Source organism: Eptesicus fuscus, chromosome 2 (genome assembly GCF_027574615.1).
Source record: "Eptesicus fuscus isolate TK198812 chromosome 2, DD_ASM_mEF_20220401, whole genome shotgun sequence".
Lineage (NCBI taxonomy): Eukaryota > Metazoa > Chordata > Mammalia > Chiroptera > Vespertilionidae > Eptesicus > Eptesicus fuscus.
In genome coordinates, this window is record NC_072474.1 from 9,187,850 (window position 1) to 9,206,094 (window position 18,245).

At 40.6% G+C, this 18,245-nt stretch overlaps 1 protein-coding gene across 2 annotated transcripts in view; it reads right to left on the bottom strand.

Moving 5' to 3' along the window:
* Positions 1 to 18,245, bottom strand: part of TOGARAM1 (TOG array regulator of axonemal microtubules 1) — a 148,548-nt gene that overhangs the window by 98,564 nt on the left and 31,739 nt on the right. For both annotated transcript variants that reach the window (XM_054725477.1, XM_054725471.1), the window contains exons 2-3: positions 8,831 to 8,987; positions 3,417 to 3,551 (exon numbers count right to left, since the gene is read on the bottom strand). In XM_054725477.1, the coding sequence (XP_054581452.1) occupies positions 3,417 to 3,551; positions 8,831 to 8,987 (292 nt within the window). The remainder of the gene's footprint in view (positions 1 to 3,416; positions 3,552 to 8,830; positions 8,988 to 18,245) is intronic.

Sequence of the window (18,245 nt, forward strand, 5' to 3'; positions counted from 1 at the left end):
CACTGACCTGCCATCCAGATTATATAAATGACTTTTTTTGGGGGAGTATCTGCCGATTGGAAAAAAAAATCTATGTGGAAAAGATGTTTGGTATGCTCTTCTACTAGTATTGCTACAAAATAGCGAAAAGAAACCAAGTACTTTTGTAAACAATGTAATGTTCTGTTATGTGTTGTAGCGTGTTTCGAACTTTATCATACACTGAAGCAATTTTAATAATAACTAAGTGTAAATAATACTTTTTTCCCACTGTATATGTGCTACATAAAAATAATTAAAAATGTCATTTGGAAGAACTAAAAAAAAAATGTTTTCCCTAAGTGGCAGCCCTGACCAACTTTAAAATAATTTTTCGTGAGCATTTTCAACTGAAAATATTCAAGAATACCTGAATTGTGAGTTAATATATTTATTTTTATAATATTCATTGCAAATTGATTTCTTAAAATTAAATTAAAAATATCATGGTGTGTGGGGATGGTTTCTATTTTGGACACGTGACAGTTAACTGGCTAACTGACAGGTTTGGCGCTCCCTGACCCAGCTGCAGCTTGTTTGACAGATTTTAGCTTAAGCAAAGACAGGCCATTCATATGCAAAGATGCTGCATACAGCTTGGGTAGGGTTGTAAATTGGATGAGGCAGGGTCTTAGGGAATCACCCGGGCGGTGCAAACAGAAATGGCGCCAGTCTGCCCTGCAACCAACCCAGGGGGTCCCAGCATAGGAACAATGATCCCTGCAAGCAACTCCATCTGAGAGAAAGCTGCCGCCGAGTTCTTGCCCCGATGCTAGACAATCCAGTTCCTCCTGGTATGTGTCTGGGTCCCCCAGAGCCTTGCCCTAGTGCTGGAGCTCAGAGGACGTGGGACCTTGTAAGTTCAGTTTGTGGTGTCGGCCTTTTAAGAGGAATAGCTGGGTATCCAGCAGCCTCTGTGTCACTGAGCCCTAAGCTGCACTGGTTTTTACAGCCCGTAGTTACAGGGACTTCTCTTCCCAGCTCTGGGGCCCTGGGGTGGGCATCTGGAATCCTTTGCTCCTCACGGGTAGCCTCCACAGAGACGATCTCTCTCCTGATTAAAAAAGTGATACATGTGGGTGCCGGACCAGCCCGTTCTGCACCTCCTCACCTCCCACCAGTCTCAGTGTGCTTCTTCTTTACTTCTCTAGTTGTAGAACTTCCATTCAGCCAGCTTTCCGGTGGTTCTGGAAGATGGTTGTTCTGTATTTTAGTTGTGGTTGTGGGAGCCGGCGAGTACAGGCATTTATCTATGCTGCCATCTTGGTTCCTCTCTAAATCTTGACTTTGGAAGAACATGGTATCTCTTTAGCTACTGCTCTAATAGGTATTCTGAGAGGTTATAGAAAATTAGATGCACTACAAAAATCTTATTAAATACTGGGAGTGAAGGTAGACTTCAAAGGTAATGTAACCATTTAGGGATATCCTAAACAGGAACAGGCCAAGCAACACAGAGAATCCTCTCTGCTTCTTTAATTATGAGTCCCAAAAGCATCTAGCCAAGATTTAGGAAATACCTATATTATTAAGAAAGATAAATTATTTTATTAGAAACAACATCTCAAAGAAAAACTTTATGGAATTACATGGCCCTTTGGAGTGGATGGAGGAAAAGGTAGTTAAAGTATAAGTGCTATATTAACTAAACACTCTTTACTAATTTCAAATGGGCATTACTTTTCACCACCAAATACAGAAAGAAGTACATACCTTGGTATCATTAAAAAAAATTTAGTAAGTGTACAACAAAAATGAAAATATCTCTTAGAAATATTTGATTTGTTCCTACCTTTAAATAATAATTAATAAAGCTATTAATTAGCATGGAAGGAAAAAAGCACTTTCAAATCCCAAATCCATGACTGACAGCCTGAATCTTCCTTTTGTTCTATATCTTTCAGACATATAAGCGATCTGAAATGAGAGCTAGTCAGGAAGTTATTGTTCCTAACAGGGAACATAATAAATTCTAAATAGCCTCAAATTAAAAACTGTTATGGAAAATAACTCTTCTACTAACACAGTACTCCTTAATGAATAATGTTACTTTCAATTAATTGGTATTAAAGTGCTCATTTCCACCATGAATAGAAACTCTAATTTTAATCAGTCATCCTATGTAATAAAAGAGTAATATGCAAATTGACTGTACCTCCGCTACACCCACAAGCCACGTCTACCAGCCAATCAGGAGCGAGTATGCAAATTAACCCAAACAAGATGGTTGCGGCCACACAGCGAGCAGGAGGCTTGGGTTTCACCGGCAATAGAGGAAACCAAGCTTCCTGCAACCCCTGGCCGGCCCAGGCCTCCGCTGAAGGCTACAAAGTTTCAATTATAGAAGATAAATAAATCCCAGATATCAGGGCCTCCGCTTGGGTCACCGGGGGGCGTGGTTGGCCTGCAAACTACCACAGGCTCCTTGCCCAGGCCGCCCCACGCCCCAAGGAAACCCCCACCCTGATCCAGGACAAACCTGCTGGCCCCTACCCATGCACCATGCCTCTATCCTATCTAATAAAAGAGTAATAAGCAGATTGACCATCACTCCAATACACAAGATGGCTGCCCCCATGTGGACACAAGATGGCCGCCACAAGATGGCCAGCAGGGGACAGCAGTTGTGAGCGATCAGGCCAGCAGGGGAGAGAAGTTGTGAGGGATCAGGCCAGCAGGGGAGGGCAGTTGGTAGGGACCAGGCCTGCAAGAGAGGGCAGTTGGGGGTGACCAGGCTGGCAGAGGAGGGAAGTTGGGGGCGACCGGGCCTGCAGGGAAGGGCAGTTGGCGGGGACCCAGGCCTGTAGGGGAGAGCGGTTGGGAGGGGACCAGGCCTTCAGAGGAGGGCAGTTAGGAGTGACCAGGCCTGCAGGGGAAGGCAGTTAGGGGTGACCAGGACTAAAGTTAGGGGCAATCAGGCTGGCAGGGGAGCAGTTAGGCATCAATCAGGCTGGCAGGGGAGTGGTTAGGGGGTGATCAGGCTGGCAGGCAGAAGTGGGTAGGGGCAATCAGGAAGGCAGGCAGGTGAGCAGTTGGGAGCCAGCAGTCCTGGATTGTGAGAGGGATGTCTGACTGCCCGTTTAGACCCAATTTTTCTGGGATCGGGTCTAAACAGTCAGTCGGACATCCCTTGAAGGGTCCCAGATTGGAGAGGGTGCAGGCTGGGCTGAGGGTCACCCCCCCCAGTCCGAATTTTGTGCACCGGACCTCTAGTATTTATATAAAGATTATGGTATTTATCATTTTGGGATAATAGCTATTTAAGTGTTATTAAAATTTTTACTAAAATATAACTTTTTTGATGTGTATGATTATACAAAATAACATATATGCTATATTTGGAAACCCCACATAACATTTATATATCATCTGTATCTAAATAAATTTGAAATTTAAACCTTTATCTTGATAACTGTTAGTTGTCCCCAAGTACTGTAAGTCAGAATCCACACTTCCAGTTTTACCACATATCTGTGAAAATCCAAGTTGTCCACATTTCCCAGAAGGATTTGTCTGATGAGTTCCAGTAGTGCCTTTGGAAGGAAGGAAAAAGAAAAATATAATAAAAGTTAGCTTTATTTCATGAATATATTTAATTTCATAAATGGTGTCATTTGTGTGGAAATAAATGTAAAAGTACGTGGATAGTGATCACGGCAGTCAAGAAAGGGATAAAGCTTTTGCTACTGGCATATCTGATTAGTGGCAGGGATTAAAGGACAGAAAATAGACAGGTAAAGTACAGAGAAAAGCATATTGAAAAATGCAGACAAAGGCAGTTTCTTCCTACATGTTCCCTTCTCTTACCATGGAATGTTCCTTCAGATCTAGCTTTCCTTCTTTCTAGTATTTGTAGTATACTCTCTACCCAAAAAGTTCTAATGCAGAACACATCTACCTTCTTTCCTAACATATAACACAGCATTCACATAGCTTGCAAGATTATCCAGGTATACTTCCCAAATTGCTTTCCCTCTACTATGGCTAATTAAGGTTAATTTTGAGCAGAGGAATTAAAGAAGGTAATAATGGCCTCTCTGGGATTCATCCTATATAATAAAAGAGGTAATAAGCAAATTGACCATCACTCCAACACACAAGATGGCTGCCACAAGATGGCCAGCAGGGGAGGGCAGTTGTGGGCAATCAGGCCAGGGGAGGGCAGTTGGGAGAGACCAGGCCTGCAAGGGAGGGCAGTTGAGGGCGATCAGGCCTGTAGGGGTGGACAGTTGGGGGGGACCCAGGCCTGCAGGGGAAGGCAGTTGGGGGGGACCAGGCCTGCAGGGGAGGGCAGTTGGGGGCAACCAGGCCAGCAGGGGAGGGCATTTGGGGGTTACCGGGCCGGCAGGGGAGCAGTTGGGCGTCGATCAGGCTGGCAGGCAGAAGCAGTTAGGGGCAATCAGGCAGGCGAGAAGTTAGGAGCCAGCAGTCCTGGATTGTGAGAGGGATCCCAGATTGGAGAGGGTTCAGGCTGGGCTGAAGGACACACACGGCCCCCATGCACGAGTTAAGTGCACTGGGCCTCTAGTTTATCTATAATAATAAAAGCATAATATGCTAATTAGACTGGACGTCCTTCCGGACGACCTTCTGGATGAAGCCAGGGTTGCGAGGGAAGCCCAGGTCCCGGGTGTCAGAGGGAAGCTGGTGCCAGCAGCCGGGGGAAGAAAGGTCTACTCTTGCATGGATTTCATGCATCAGGCCTCTAGTTTATATATAAAATGAACTGATAACTTGCAGTTCTGAAACGATTTTAAAAATTCTCTTCTTATAATTTCAAGTCCCTTTTTCCTTCATGTACTGGACATCTTCTAAGTTAATTCTCACATTTATGCTTTTGTTATTCTCCCTATCTGCAATAGTCCCTTTTGCCTCATTGCCAATCACAGACCCTTCGTTCTTTAAAGTCCAGACTCTTTCTTGGTATTTTTGTGAATCACTTCAATACCTATTATCTTTTCCTTTCTTGAATTCCTATATACTTATAATCTGTAACATCCAATCTAGAATTGGGTTATATGTTGTCTTATAATTCAGTTATTTAAAATCTGTGCTACTAGGCCCTAGCAGGTTTGGTTCAGTGAATACAACAGTGGCCCCCGGACTGAAGGGTCCTGGGTTCAACTCTGGACAATGGCACATGCCTCAATTGCAGGCCCAAAAATAAACATTAAACTATACAATCATTATGACACTTCATTTTTATATGAAAATACCATAAAATATTACTACATAAAGATCTATAAACTCTACTAGGGTAACAATGTTTTCTAAATATTGTGTCTAAACTCATAGTCAACAAATTTCACGTAACTGATATCATTTGGATACTAAATAAATGTTAACATCTATGACAAACACCATCTTTACATTATAAAATATTTTTCCTTTCCAACGAATTTTGTTTTGTTAACATATACATGATCATTTTTCTAATTAGTCAGGTGTTAAGTTTTGACATTTTTCTCTACTCCCCTAGTCCCGTGGTCGGCAAACTACGGCTCGCGAGCCACATGCGGCTCTTTGGCCCCTTGAGTGTGGCTCTTCCACAAAATACCACAGCCTGGGCGAGTCTATTTTGAAGAAGTGGCATTAGAAGAAGTTTAAGTTTAAAAAATTTGGCTCTCAAAAGAAATTTCAATCGTTGTACTGTTGCTATTTGGCTCTGTTGACTAATGAGTTTGCCGACCATTGCCCTAGTCATCAAATTTTCCTGATTATTCCTTTTATTCCATTTGTAAATAACTTTATCACCTGGATTTTTTCCTTTACTACAACAACAACAAATCTCCACTAGCTCCCTATGGCTTACCAGTATGAGCTCAAAATTTTAAACCTAGCTACAGGGATCCCTATATCCAAATTTATCTTTGACCTTCTACAATGAATCTTGCCTTTATACAGCTCCCAGAATATCTCAAGCCGTTTCTTAATGTAAGCCTTTGAGCCCAGCTTGTGTGGCTCAGTGGTTGAGCACTGATCGACCCAAGAACTCAGAGGTCACTGGTTCGATTCCCAGTCAGGGCACATGCTGTTTGTGGGCTTGATCCCCAGTAGGGGGTGTGCAAGAGGCAGCCAATGGATGATATTTCTCTCTCATCAATGTTTCTATCTCTCTATCCCTTCTCCCTTCCTCTCTCTCTTTAAAAAAAAAAATTCAATAATGTAAGTCTTTGCTCTTCTCATACTTCCCATCTAATTACTTGTATCATATACATCCCAAAAAGATGAAATTCAAATACTATCTCTCTTCAATGTCTTTTCTAACTGATATGGCCCATGCCAATGCCAATGTACTCTGAACTACTATAATATTTACTTTCTGTAACACTTATTTAGGCAATTAAACATCTTTCTAGTTGCTCTAACCAAGAAAACCTTATGGCACTCTTGATTTTTCCTTCCCTCCCTCCATGCCTCCCTGCCTTAATACCCAATCCGTCATCAAATCATATCAACTCTACCTTTGACATATAATCAGAATCTAATCACTTTCATTATATTCACTGCTACTCTGGACAAAGCCCCCATCAATTCTAGCCTGGATTACTACAATAGACTCCCTATTTTCACCCTTGCCCTCCTTAAGTCTATTTTAAATATAATGTTCAAGCCCTAGCTGGTTTGGCTCAGTAGACAGAACGTCGGCCTAGGGCCTGAAGGGTCCCGGGTTCGATTCTGGTCAAGGGCATATGCCTGGGTTGCAGGCTCAATCCCCAGTAGTGGGCGTGCAGAAAGCAGCCAATCAATGATTCTCTCATCATTGATGTTTCTATTTCTCTCACTCCCTCTCTCTTCCTCTCTGTAATCAATAAAAATATACTAAAAACAAACAGGCAAACCATCCTATACAATAAAAGGCTAATATGCAAATTGTCCCCTCCACTGGGAGTTCGACGGGGAGTTCAACCGGGAGCTCCACCAGGGGGCGGGGCCCCCACCTGTGTGCAAATTTGTGCACTGGGCCTCTAGTCCTACCTAATAAAAGGGTAACATGCAAAATGACCGCACCTTTGCTATGCCTAAGCCACGCCCACCAGCCAATCAGGGCGAGTATGCAAATAAACCCAACCAAGATGGCGGCTAATTTGCATACACTGAGGGAGGGAAGAGTGAAGACTGAAGACACCATAGAAGGAAGAGGGAGGAAAAGTAGAAAGCAAGGCGGCTGCTGGAGGGAAAGCATGGGCGGCACGTGCGGCCACAGAGCCGGGCAGCGGCGGGTGGTAGCGGCAGGTGCAGCGGGTTGGGAGAGCGGGGGGTGGGGCGCACCATGGAGGCAGCAGCGGCAGCGGTGCGCGTGGCCACGGAGGTGGTGGTGGTGGTGGCCATGGGGTCAGGGCGCTCAGCGGCGTGCGGGGCCATGGAAGTGGCGGTGGCAGGCGAGGTGCACCGCGGAGGGAGCAGCGGTGGTGGCCACGGGGGCGGGGTGTGCAGCAGCAGCAGCGGTGCGCAGGGCTGCGGAAGCGGCGGGCGCAGTGGGGTGGGCGGGGCGTGCCCCACCCCGCCCGCCCCAGCGGGAGAGGTGGGGGGGTAGGAGAGGTGCCGGTGGCAGGAGGGAAGCCCGCAGGAAGTCTTGCAGGATTTTTTCTTCAAAACGGGCCCCTAGTAAATAACTATAATGTTCAAAACAAAACAATTGATTTTATTTCTTTCCTTAAATGTCCCTCATTCAGAGTAAATGTCAAGTTCATTCAATAGCCCATTAGGTCTTATAAATAAGAACACGTAATATTTCTTTAAAAATATGTATTTTTATTGATTTCAGAGATGAAGGGAGAGAGATAAAAACATCAATGATGAGAGAATCATTGATCAGCTGCCTCCTGCATGCCCCCTACTGGGGACTGAGCCAGCAACCTGGCCATGTGCCCTTGACCAGAATTGAACCCGGGACCCTTTAGTCTGCAGACCAATGCTCTATTCACTGAGACAAATGGACTAGGGTCCTAATAACTTTTTTAAAAATATATTTTATTGATTTTTTTACAGAGAGGAAGGGAGAGGGATAGAGAGTTAGAAACATCGATGGGAGAGAAACATCGATCAGCCGCCTCCTGCACACCCCCCCCACTGGGGATGTGCCCACAACCAAGGTACATGCCCTTGACCGGAATTGAACCCGGGACCTTTCAGTCCACAGGCCGACGCTCTTTCCACTGAGCCAAACCGGTTTCGGCCTAATAACTCTTGAATTTCATTTTCTACTTCTCTTCCTCTTACTCATTTCAGTCCAGACTTAATAGCCTCTTTTATCTTTTGTTCCATACTCTGCACTTACTATTCTCTCTTCCTGGAATTATTTGCTCTTCTCTCTTGATATCTATGTAGTTTGTTTCAAGTATTTTTATCTGAATATGGCCTTCTTTCAATACGTTATTTAACATAGGACTTCCTTCATATTCATCTTCTCTGCTTATTTTTTTCCAGAGCATTTATCACCGTCTAATCTGTTTTACATTAATTTAATGTCTGCTTCATTCCAAATAGACTGCAAGATCTGTTAGGCACAAAGCACTTCCTCTTTGTTGATAGCTATATGCCCAGTACTTAGGAAAGTATGTGACACATAGGAGATACTCAATAATATTGACTTATATTATGACTTAAAGGGTTTCAATGAGAAGCCCCTCCAGTGTCTTATGAGACAATTTATGTCTAAGTGTCCACCCTTATCAGATCTTTAACAAATATTTACTGAAACTAAATTATCTACTAGATTGTAAGTTCTAGGAGCCCTTAAATAAACTATAAAGTTTACAGACATCTTTCATTTAGTTAAACATGTCAATTACCTGCACCTATTACTTACCAGCAGCACATACAGGAAGTGAATCTGAGTTAAAATCCAGACTATTCTGAAATAAGTTTCTTGATACTCTTTTTCTGCTAAAACATAAATCATCATTGACTGACATTCCTTGGGAGGGCTTTAATTTTGACGAAGGGATGAAATCATATGCTGAAAACTATAGAAATAGAATAATAAGTTAGCAAATTTGTGTTAAGGCTACTTGTGCAATAACTGAGACAATAATTTAGACCCAATTATGAAATTCAGATTAAAAGAAAAAATTAAATTTATCAAATATACAATGATACCAAGTAAGCATCCATATTTAGTATGGTAAAATAACAGTATTTTTCATTCTATGGTAGAAAAAACAAGTTTTTCCCTCTTTTTTACTACTTCACCCCAAATCTTTTCTATATCTTACCTTCCTATAGTACACATCTAATAGCTAGGAAAGAAAGATTGTAATAACAAAAAGAGTAAAATAGCAACTTGAATAGAAAAAAAGAACCTTTTTTTTTGTTAATCCTCACCTGAGGATATTTTTCCATAGATTTTTTTTTTTAGGGAGAGTGGAAGAGAGAGTGAAAGACAGAGAGAAACATCGATGTGAGAGAAACACATTGATTGGTTGCCACCAGCGAGAGCCCCGACCAGGACCTGGGCTGGGGAGGAGCCTGCAACCAAGGTATGTGCCCTTGAATGGAATCAAACCCAGGACCCTTTGGTCCGCAGGCTGACGCTCTATCCACTGAGCCAAAGAGGCTAGGGTGAGAAAAGAACATTTTTTATTCAGCAGCATAGCCTGTCACACTAAAACCATCTGTGTTTCAACATCCTATCTAATAAAGAGGGAATATGTTAATTGACTGCCACGCCCTCAAAGATGGTGGCACCCACAGCCACAAGATAGCAGCGCCCAGTCCCCTCAGCCCTGCCTCTGGAGTCCCCCAGTCCCCTTAGCCCCCCAACCGCTCAGAGCAGACCCAAGGCACAGGCAAGCCTTGGATGGCGGCTCCCTAGCCGCCCAGGTCCGGCCCGAGGCACAGGCAAGCGTCGGATGGCGGCTGCTCAGCCAATGCCCAAGGCGCAGGCAAGCCTCAGATGTCGGCTGGCCGGCCGCCCAGGGCTGGCCCAAGGCACAGGCAAGCCTTCGGATGGCAGCCAGGGCCGCCCAAGGCTCAGGTAACCAGGGCTGGCCGAGGCTTGCACTGCCGGCAGTGGCAGCAGCAGTGGTGTGATGGGGCGTCGCTTTCCCCTGATCGCCGGGTCCCCTCCAGCCCCTGAGGGCTCCCAGACTGTGAGAGGGGGCAGGTTGGGCTGAGGAACGCCCCCCTCCAGTGCATGAATTTTCATGCACCGGGCCTCTAGTTAGACAATAAATTGCAGCTGAAGGCCACTGAACCACTCAACTATTACTGAAGCAAGTTTCTTCTTCCTAATCTGCAGCCCAAATGTAAATGAATACATGGTCATGGTTCCCTTAAAATATATTCTTTAATTTTATTCCAATAAAATTGTATTTTTAGATACTTAAATTTCATATCATTTTCACCTGTCACAGAACATTATTCTTTTGATTTTTTCAACTATTAAAAAAATGTAAAAACCATTCTAGCTCACAGGCTTTACAAAAAAAAAAAAGGTGGTGGGCCAGATTTGGCGAGAGGCTGCAGTTTGCAGACTCCAGTTCTAGAAGGGTAAACAGAGAGCTTAGTGACTAGAGCTACTGCCTACACATTAAGATAGACAGACAGGATCAAAAGTGTGAGCCCCTGATTCCATGCTGGCGGGTGTGGTCAGGGAACTGAGAAGTCATCATTTTTCTCATTCAAGTTACATACAGAAATGGTCTCTCGAGTTACAAGACGAGGAGATAGGACAGACCCCAGGGAAAGGAGAAGGGGATGGAGACTGTGTAGGGCTGCAAGAAGTCATCCGTAGCCTGGCAGGACATGGCCACCCAGCTGGGGCCAAGCAGACCGCTGCCCCTGCCCCTCCGGTCAGCCGCTGCCAGCCACAGCCTCTCATAGGCCTACGCCCTCCATCCTCCCGCTGGTCACAAGTCTAAAATATATTCTAAAGATAGATGGGTCTTTTATTTAAAACAAAGTATATAACACTTTACATATGTCTAGTACTTTGTTTCCAATTCCTTTTCCACATACCTCCTTTGATCCTTAAGATATAGAAGTGCCAGGATAGAATTTTGAAGTTCTACCTAATCATAGTTAAAGAACTAAATGAGAACATGATCCAAGTGTTCAGAATTCTTCACCAATGACAACCTCAATTATTCTGGATCACTTCATATTCAACATGGCTATCGAACATTTTAAAAATGGAGTAAACAGACAAGAAATTATACATACTGTCTATATAGTTTCTTGAGGTTTACTGACACAATAAAATCTAGACATGTGGTGAACTATAAGCCTTCTCAGTAATACTTCTTTGTAAACTTTGCCTATTATCAAATAGTGTTGAAATAAAACAAAATTGAAGTAATGTAGCTCTGGCTGGTGTGGCTCAATTCCCCATCAGGCACATACCTTGTTCCCTCCCTTCCTCTCTCTCTATATATACTCAGGTGAGGATTAAAAAAATTAAAGCAATGTCTATTTGAAAACTTTTTAGCTACTTGTCAATTAAAATATAAAACTATAAACTACTAAATATACCTTAGGGACATGTTACTCCTCATCAAATTTTATGAAAAACCTGTTAACTCCTTCAAAAATTAACCCAGAAAATATCAATGAGAAAAAAAAAAGAATGTCTCAAAGGCCTGACTTTACTTTCTTGAAATCTCATATTATAATTTCTATGACTGATTATATATAGTAGTCAGAATTAAAGGGATACAATGGAATAAAAATGAGGCCAATTACAGTCAACTTCTTATTAGATACATTTAAAGACATATCCAGTTGAAAGAGTAATCCAGAAAAAATACTCTAGTATGGAATACATTTTATATTAAATTTATTCTGCAATTAATTTCTGCTTAGAGAACAGAGCATTCATATGTATGCCAGATACAACAGCTAGTGGTGGTGGTGGTGGTAGTGATGGGGATAAAGAGGGCAGTGGTCAAAGTGAAAATGTGTGTAGGAGTATAGGATTTTCAAGAATCTATAAGTCAGTCAGGAATTAAACTTTGCTATAGAAAATTCTGCAAATATTTAAAAGCAGACTCTAGGACACATAATCATTATTAACACGACAGGCCCTTTTTGGTCTCTCTTAAAATCAGTTAAATTATTTTTCATCAGGATAAGCTTTGACGACACTAAACAATGAATAAAGGGAAAGGGAAATGACAGTAAATAGAAAGTTATCTGAGAAAAGTACAGATATCTTTTGAAAGAGTTATGAGCTAAATTTACAGAATGTGAAGCAGTCTGTTTAGAGCACCTTAGGAAGATGGCACTGAGTTTTTGGTCTTTGAAGTTAATATCTAAAATTTTAATTTGTTTAATTCCTTTGAGTTATAGTACATAAAAATATTATAAAAGGCAAGTTTCACACTTAATATTTTAACAATGACTTAATTCACATAGTTTTATGTACTTTTTTTTTTAATTTCAGAGGAGGGAGGAGAGGGACAGAAATATCAACGATGAGAGAGAACCATCAATAGGCTGCCTCCCGCAGACCCCACACTGGAGATTGAGTCTGCAAACCAAGCATATGCCCCGACCGGGAATCTAACTGTGACCTCTTGGTTCTTAGGTTCATAGGTTGACGCTCAATTACTGAGCCACACCAGCTGGGCTTATGTACTATTTTAATCTTGCATTTGCTTTCCTATATATTTTTAATTAAAAGATTCTTTGACCTAATACTGCATTTTATTTAATCTTCTGGCAAAGGGTATAAAAAACATAAAGATAGTTTTATTCTATTTTGGTATAGCAGCAAATTGTCAGAAAAAGGCCTTTTAATAGTGAATGCTCTCAGAAACTACCTATATTCCTGCATTTATTGAACTTGTACTAAAATGTATCTTGATTTCCAGATTGGTGAGCTTTTCATCTTCTACCAGTTCTTTCTGGTTTTACCTCGATTCCAACCTTGCCCGTTAATGGTGGTCATTTAAAAAGTTTATTCCAGCAGTGGAACGCAGGGAATTTCAATAATGTCCTGACTAGGAAACAGGTGTGTCAAACAGAACAGTAGAGGAAGTGAATGACCTTCACTACTGTTATTTTTTATTAGTTTTTGATCTTTTACTTAAGAAATTAATTTTTTTTCTTTTTTTCTCACTTGATTTTACCTTTTTAATTATTACGTTTTTATTTTCAATCAGTATCATTACTACTACTATTTTACCTTTTTAAAAAAAGTGTCATTTTATTTTCTCTTTATTTTACTTTGGGATTAGTGTTCTACATTCTATTTTCATCTTTCTTTTAGCATCATTTTACTCTATCTCAACTTTACCTTTATGCCAACACTCTCTTCCTCACTTTTCCCCTTTTGTTGCTTGTTTCTCTTACCCTAGTCCTGCTTTAGATTTTCCCTATTCCTTCTTTTTACACCCTGTTAAAATTTCACCCTACTTATATATCTAATTTGCAATGCCCTGCTCCAAGTCCATACACAAATTCTCTCTTTCTTCACTATCCAAACGTTTTTTCTCTCTGTCCCTTTGTTGTTGTTTGCTTGATTATTGATTATATTGGGGTTTTTTTATGCTTGTTTGTGAAATTGTTTCACTTTTTCTTTTTTATGTTTTGTTTTTGTTTGTTTTTTGCTTCTGTTTTCCCTTGCCTCGCTTGGTATTAGTTGTTGTTTGTAGTTTGCATTCATCTCTAGGTATTTCTTGCTGGCATTTGCTGGGATTAGTGGCTGTTCTATTGGAGTATTATCCACATATATATAGTTTTTCCCCCTCTTCTTTCTTATTCTCTTTCTTTTCTCTCTTCATTTTTTTTCCTTTTCCCAATTTCATTTTTGAACTCCTCTTTTTTCTCTTCTTTCTTTCTTATCCTCTAATTCGCTTTTCTCTGGTGGTCACCTTTATTTGGGGTTATTAGTATCGTGAAAACATTTGTGTTCAGTGCCTTGTGCATTGTGCCTTGTTGTGTTGTATTGTGTGCCTTTAAATCAATGCAGGAGAGAGAGAACTACATAACCAGACACCAGGAGAAGAGAGATCATGGGGAGACAAAGAAACAGCCCACATATGAAAGAAAAGCAGGCATCACCAGAAAAGTAAACGAAATGGAGGCACGCAACCTGTCAGAAAAAGAATTCAGAGAAATGGTCATAAGGTGGATGAAAAGAATGGAAGACAAATTCGACAATATGTGTAAGAACCAAGAGGAAATGAAGAAGAACCAAAAAGAAATGAAAAATGACATCACTGCTATAAAGAACTCAATAAAAAGCATCAACAGTAGACTAGAAGAAGCAGAGTACCACATCAGTGAGCTAGAAGACAAGGTAGGAAAAAATACCCAAGTAGAGCAGCTTCTAGAAAAAAAAAATTAAAAAGCAGGAGGAGAGCCTAAGGGAACTTTGGACAACACGAAACAAAACAACATCCGCATAATAGGGGAGCCAGAAGGAGAGGAAAATGAGCAAGAAATAGAAAACCTGTTTGAAGGAATAATGACAGAAAACTTCCCTGATATAGGGAAGACAAAACCCACACAAATCCAAGTGGCTCACAGAGTCCTAAACAAAATGAACCCCAAAAGACCGACACCAAGGCACATCATAATTAAATTGGCAAACACCAACGACAAAGTAAGAATCTTAACCCTATGCACTAGCTTGCTTTTTCATCAAGCTGCAACCGATGCTAACCGTGTCGAGTCACACTCGACATCCGAGTGCAAAAGGTTAAAAGCGGCCAGAGAGAGAGAAAGTTACCTACAAAGGATCCCCCATCAGACTAGTGACTGATTTCTCAACAGAAACACATCAGGCCAGAAGGGAATGGAATGAAATATACAAAGTCATGCAATGGAAGGGTCTGAATCCAAGAATCCTGTACCCAGCAAGGCTATCAATCAAAATTGAGGGTGAAATCAGGAACTTCACAGACAAAAAAGGACTAAGGGAGTTTATTACCACCAAACCAGCACTGCAAGAAATGCTAAAGGGTCTGCTGTAAAAAGAAGAAATAGAAAGCGAAGAAGGAATGCAGGGGTAAAGAATGAAAATGGCGACAAACAAGTACCTATCAATAATAACTTTAAATGTAAATGGATTAAATGCCCCAATCAAAAGACATAGGGTAACTGACTGGATAAGAAAACATCACCCATATATCTGCTGTCTACAGGAAACCCACCTCAGAAAAAATGACGCACATAGACTGAGGGTGAAGGGATGGAAAAGGTTTTTCAGGCAAATGGAAATGAAAAAAAGTTGGGGTAGCAATACTTATATCTGACAAATTAGATCTCAAAGTGAAGGACGTAAAAAGAGATAAGGAAGGTCACTTCATAATACTAAAGGGAGCAATCCAACAAGAAAAAATAACTCTAGTAAACATATACGCACTCAATACAGGAGCACCCAAATACATAAAAAAAAACTCCTGGAGGAAATCAAGGGAGAGATTGACAGCAAGACAATCATATTAGGGGACGTTAATACCCCAATATCACCACTGGACAAATCCTCTAAATAAAAAATCAGCGAAGAAACATCAACCCTAAATGACTCACTAGACCAGATGAAATTAATTGACATCTTTAGAACATTACACCCCAAAGCCACAGAATAAACATTCTTCTCAAGTGCACATGGGTCATTTTCAAAGATGGACCATATATTGGGTCACAGGCAAAGTCTCTTCAAATTCAAGAAGATAGAGATAATATCAAGAATCTTTTCAGATCACAGTGGCATAAAACAGGAAATCAACTACAATAAAAACAATCCAAAAAAATCAAACACATGGAGACTAAATAGCATGCTATTAAATAATGACTGGGTTAACAGAGAGATCATAGAAGAAATAAAAAACATCATGGCAACAAACGACAATGAAAACACAACAATCCAAAATCTATGGGACACAGCGAAAGCAGTCTTGATAGGGAAGTTCATAGCTCTACAAGCCTACTGCAAAAAACAAGAAACAATGGTAATAAATTACCTAACCCTAGAACTCAAAGAGCTAGAAAGAGAGCAACAAGAAAAGCCCAGAGTGAGCAGAAGGAAGGAAATAATAAAGATGAGAGCGGAGATAAACGACATAGAGACCAAAAAAACAATACAAAAGATCAACAAAACCAAGAGCTGGTTCTTTGAAAGAATAAACAAGATTGACGAACCTCTACCCAGGCTCACCAAGAAACAAAGAGAGAGGACCCAAATAAACAAAATCAGAAATGAAAGAGGAGAAATAACAACAGACCCCACCAAAATACAAATGATTGTTAAAAAATACTATGAACAACTCTACTCCAAACAACTGGACAACCTGGAGGAAATGGACATATTCCTAGAAAAATACAACCTTCCAAAACTCAATCAGGAAGAATCTAAACATCTCAATAGGGCAATAACTGGAAGAAATGGAAACAGTCATCAAAAAGCTCCCAGCAAACAAAAGCCCGGGGCCAGAAGGCTTCACAGGGGAGTTTTACCAAACATTGAAGGAAGAACTAAAACCTATCCTCCTCAGACTATTCCAAAAAATTCAAGAAGAAGGAACACTTCCAAGCTCATTCTATGAAGCCAGCATCACCCTAATACCAAAACCAGATAAAGACAACTCAATGAAAGAGAATTTACAGGCCAATATCCCTCATGAACATAGATGCCAAAATCCTCACCAAAATTCTAGCAAATCGGATCCAGCAGTACATCAGAAAGATCATACACCATGACCAAGCAGGATTTACCCGGGGATGCAAGCATGGTAAAATATCCACAAATCAATAAACGAGATACATCACAAAAACAAATTGAGAGATAAAAATCACATAATCATATCAATTGACGCAGAAAAAGCATTTGACAAAATCCAACACCCATTTTTGATAAAAACTCTTAGCAAGGTGGGAATAGATGGATCATACCTCAATATAATAAAAGCCATATATGATAAACCCATAGCCAACATCATACTCAATGGGCAAAAACTAAAACCATTTCCCCTAAGAACAGGAACAAGACAGGGATGCCCACTCTCACCACTCCTGTTCGACATAGTACTGGAAGTATTAGCCATTTCGATTAGACAAGAAGAAGAAATAAAAGGCATCCAAATTTGAAAAGAAAAAGTAAAACTGTCCTTATTTGCAGATGACATGATATTGTACATAAAAAACCCTCAAGACTCCATAAAAAAGCTATTAGACTTAATAAATGAATTCGGCAATGTAGAAGGGTACAAAATTAATGCCAAGAAATCTATGGCATTTCTATACACCAATAGTGAACTTACAGAAAGTGAGACTAAAAAAGCAATCCCATTTACCATAGCACCAAAAAAATTAAGATACCTAGGAATAAACTTAACTAAGGAGGTAAAAGACCTATACGCGGAAAAACCACAGGACACTGAAAAAAGAGATAAAGACATAAACGGATGAAAGAACAAACCATGTTCATGGATTGGTAGAATCAACATCATTAAAATGTCAATACTACCCAAAGAAATCTATAGATTCAATGCACTTCCCATTAAAATACCAACGGCATATTTCACAGACCTAGAAAAAACTCTCCAAAAATTCATCTGGAATAAAAAAAGACCCTGAATAGCTGCAGCAATCCTGAGAAAGAAGAAAAAAGTAGGTGGGATCTCAATACCAGATTTCAAGCTGTATTACAAAGCCACTTGTTCTCAAAACAGCGTGGTACTGGCACAAGAACAGGCATATAGGCCAATGGAATAGAATAGAGAACCCAGATATCGACCCAAACCACCATGCTCAATTAATATTTGACAAAGGAGGCATGAACATATAATGGAGCCAAGACAAGTCTCTTCAATAAATGGTGTTGGAAAAATTGGACAGATACATGCAAAAAAATGAAACTAGACCACCAACTCACATCATACCCAAAAATAACCTCAAAATGGATAAAGGACTTAAACATAAAACGAGAAACCATAAAAATGCTAGGGGAATCCACAGGCAGCAAAATCTCAGACATATGCCAAAAGAACTTCTTCACTGATACTGCTCCTAGGACAATGGAAACTAAAGAGAAAATAAACAAATGGGACTACATCAAAATAAAAAGCTTTTGCACAGCAAAAGAAACCATCAACAAAACAATAAGAAAGCCCACTGCATGGGAGAACATATTTGCAAATGTTATCACTGATGAAGGTTTAATATCCAACATTTACAGGGAACTCATACAACTTAATAAAAAGAAGATAAATGATCCAATAAAAAAATGGGCAACGGACCTAAATAGAAACTTTTCAAAAGAAGACAGAAGGAAGGCC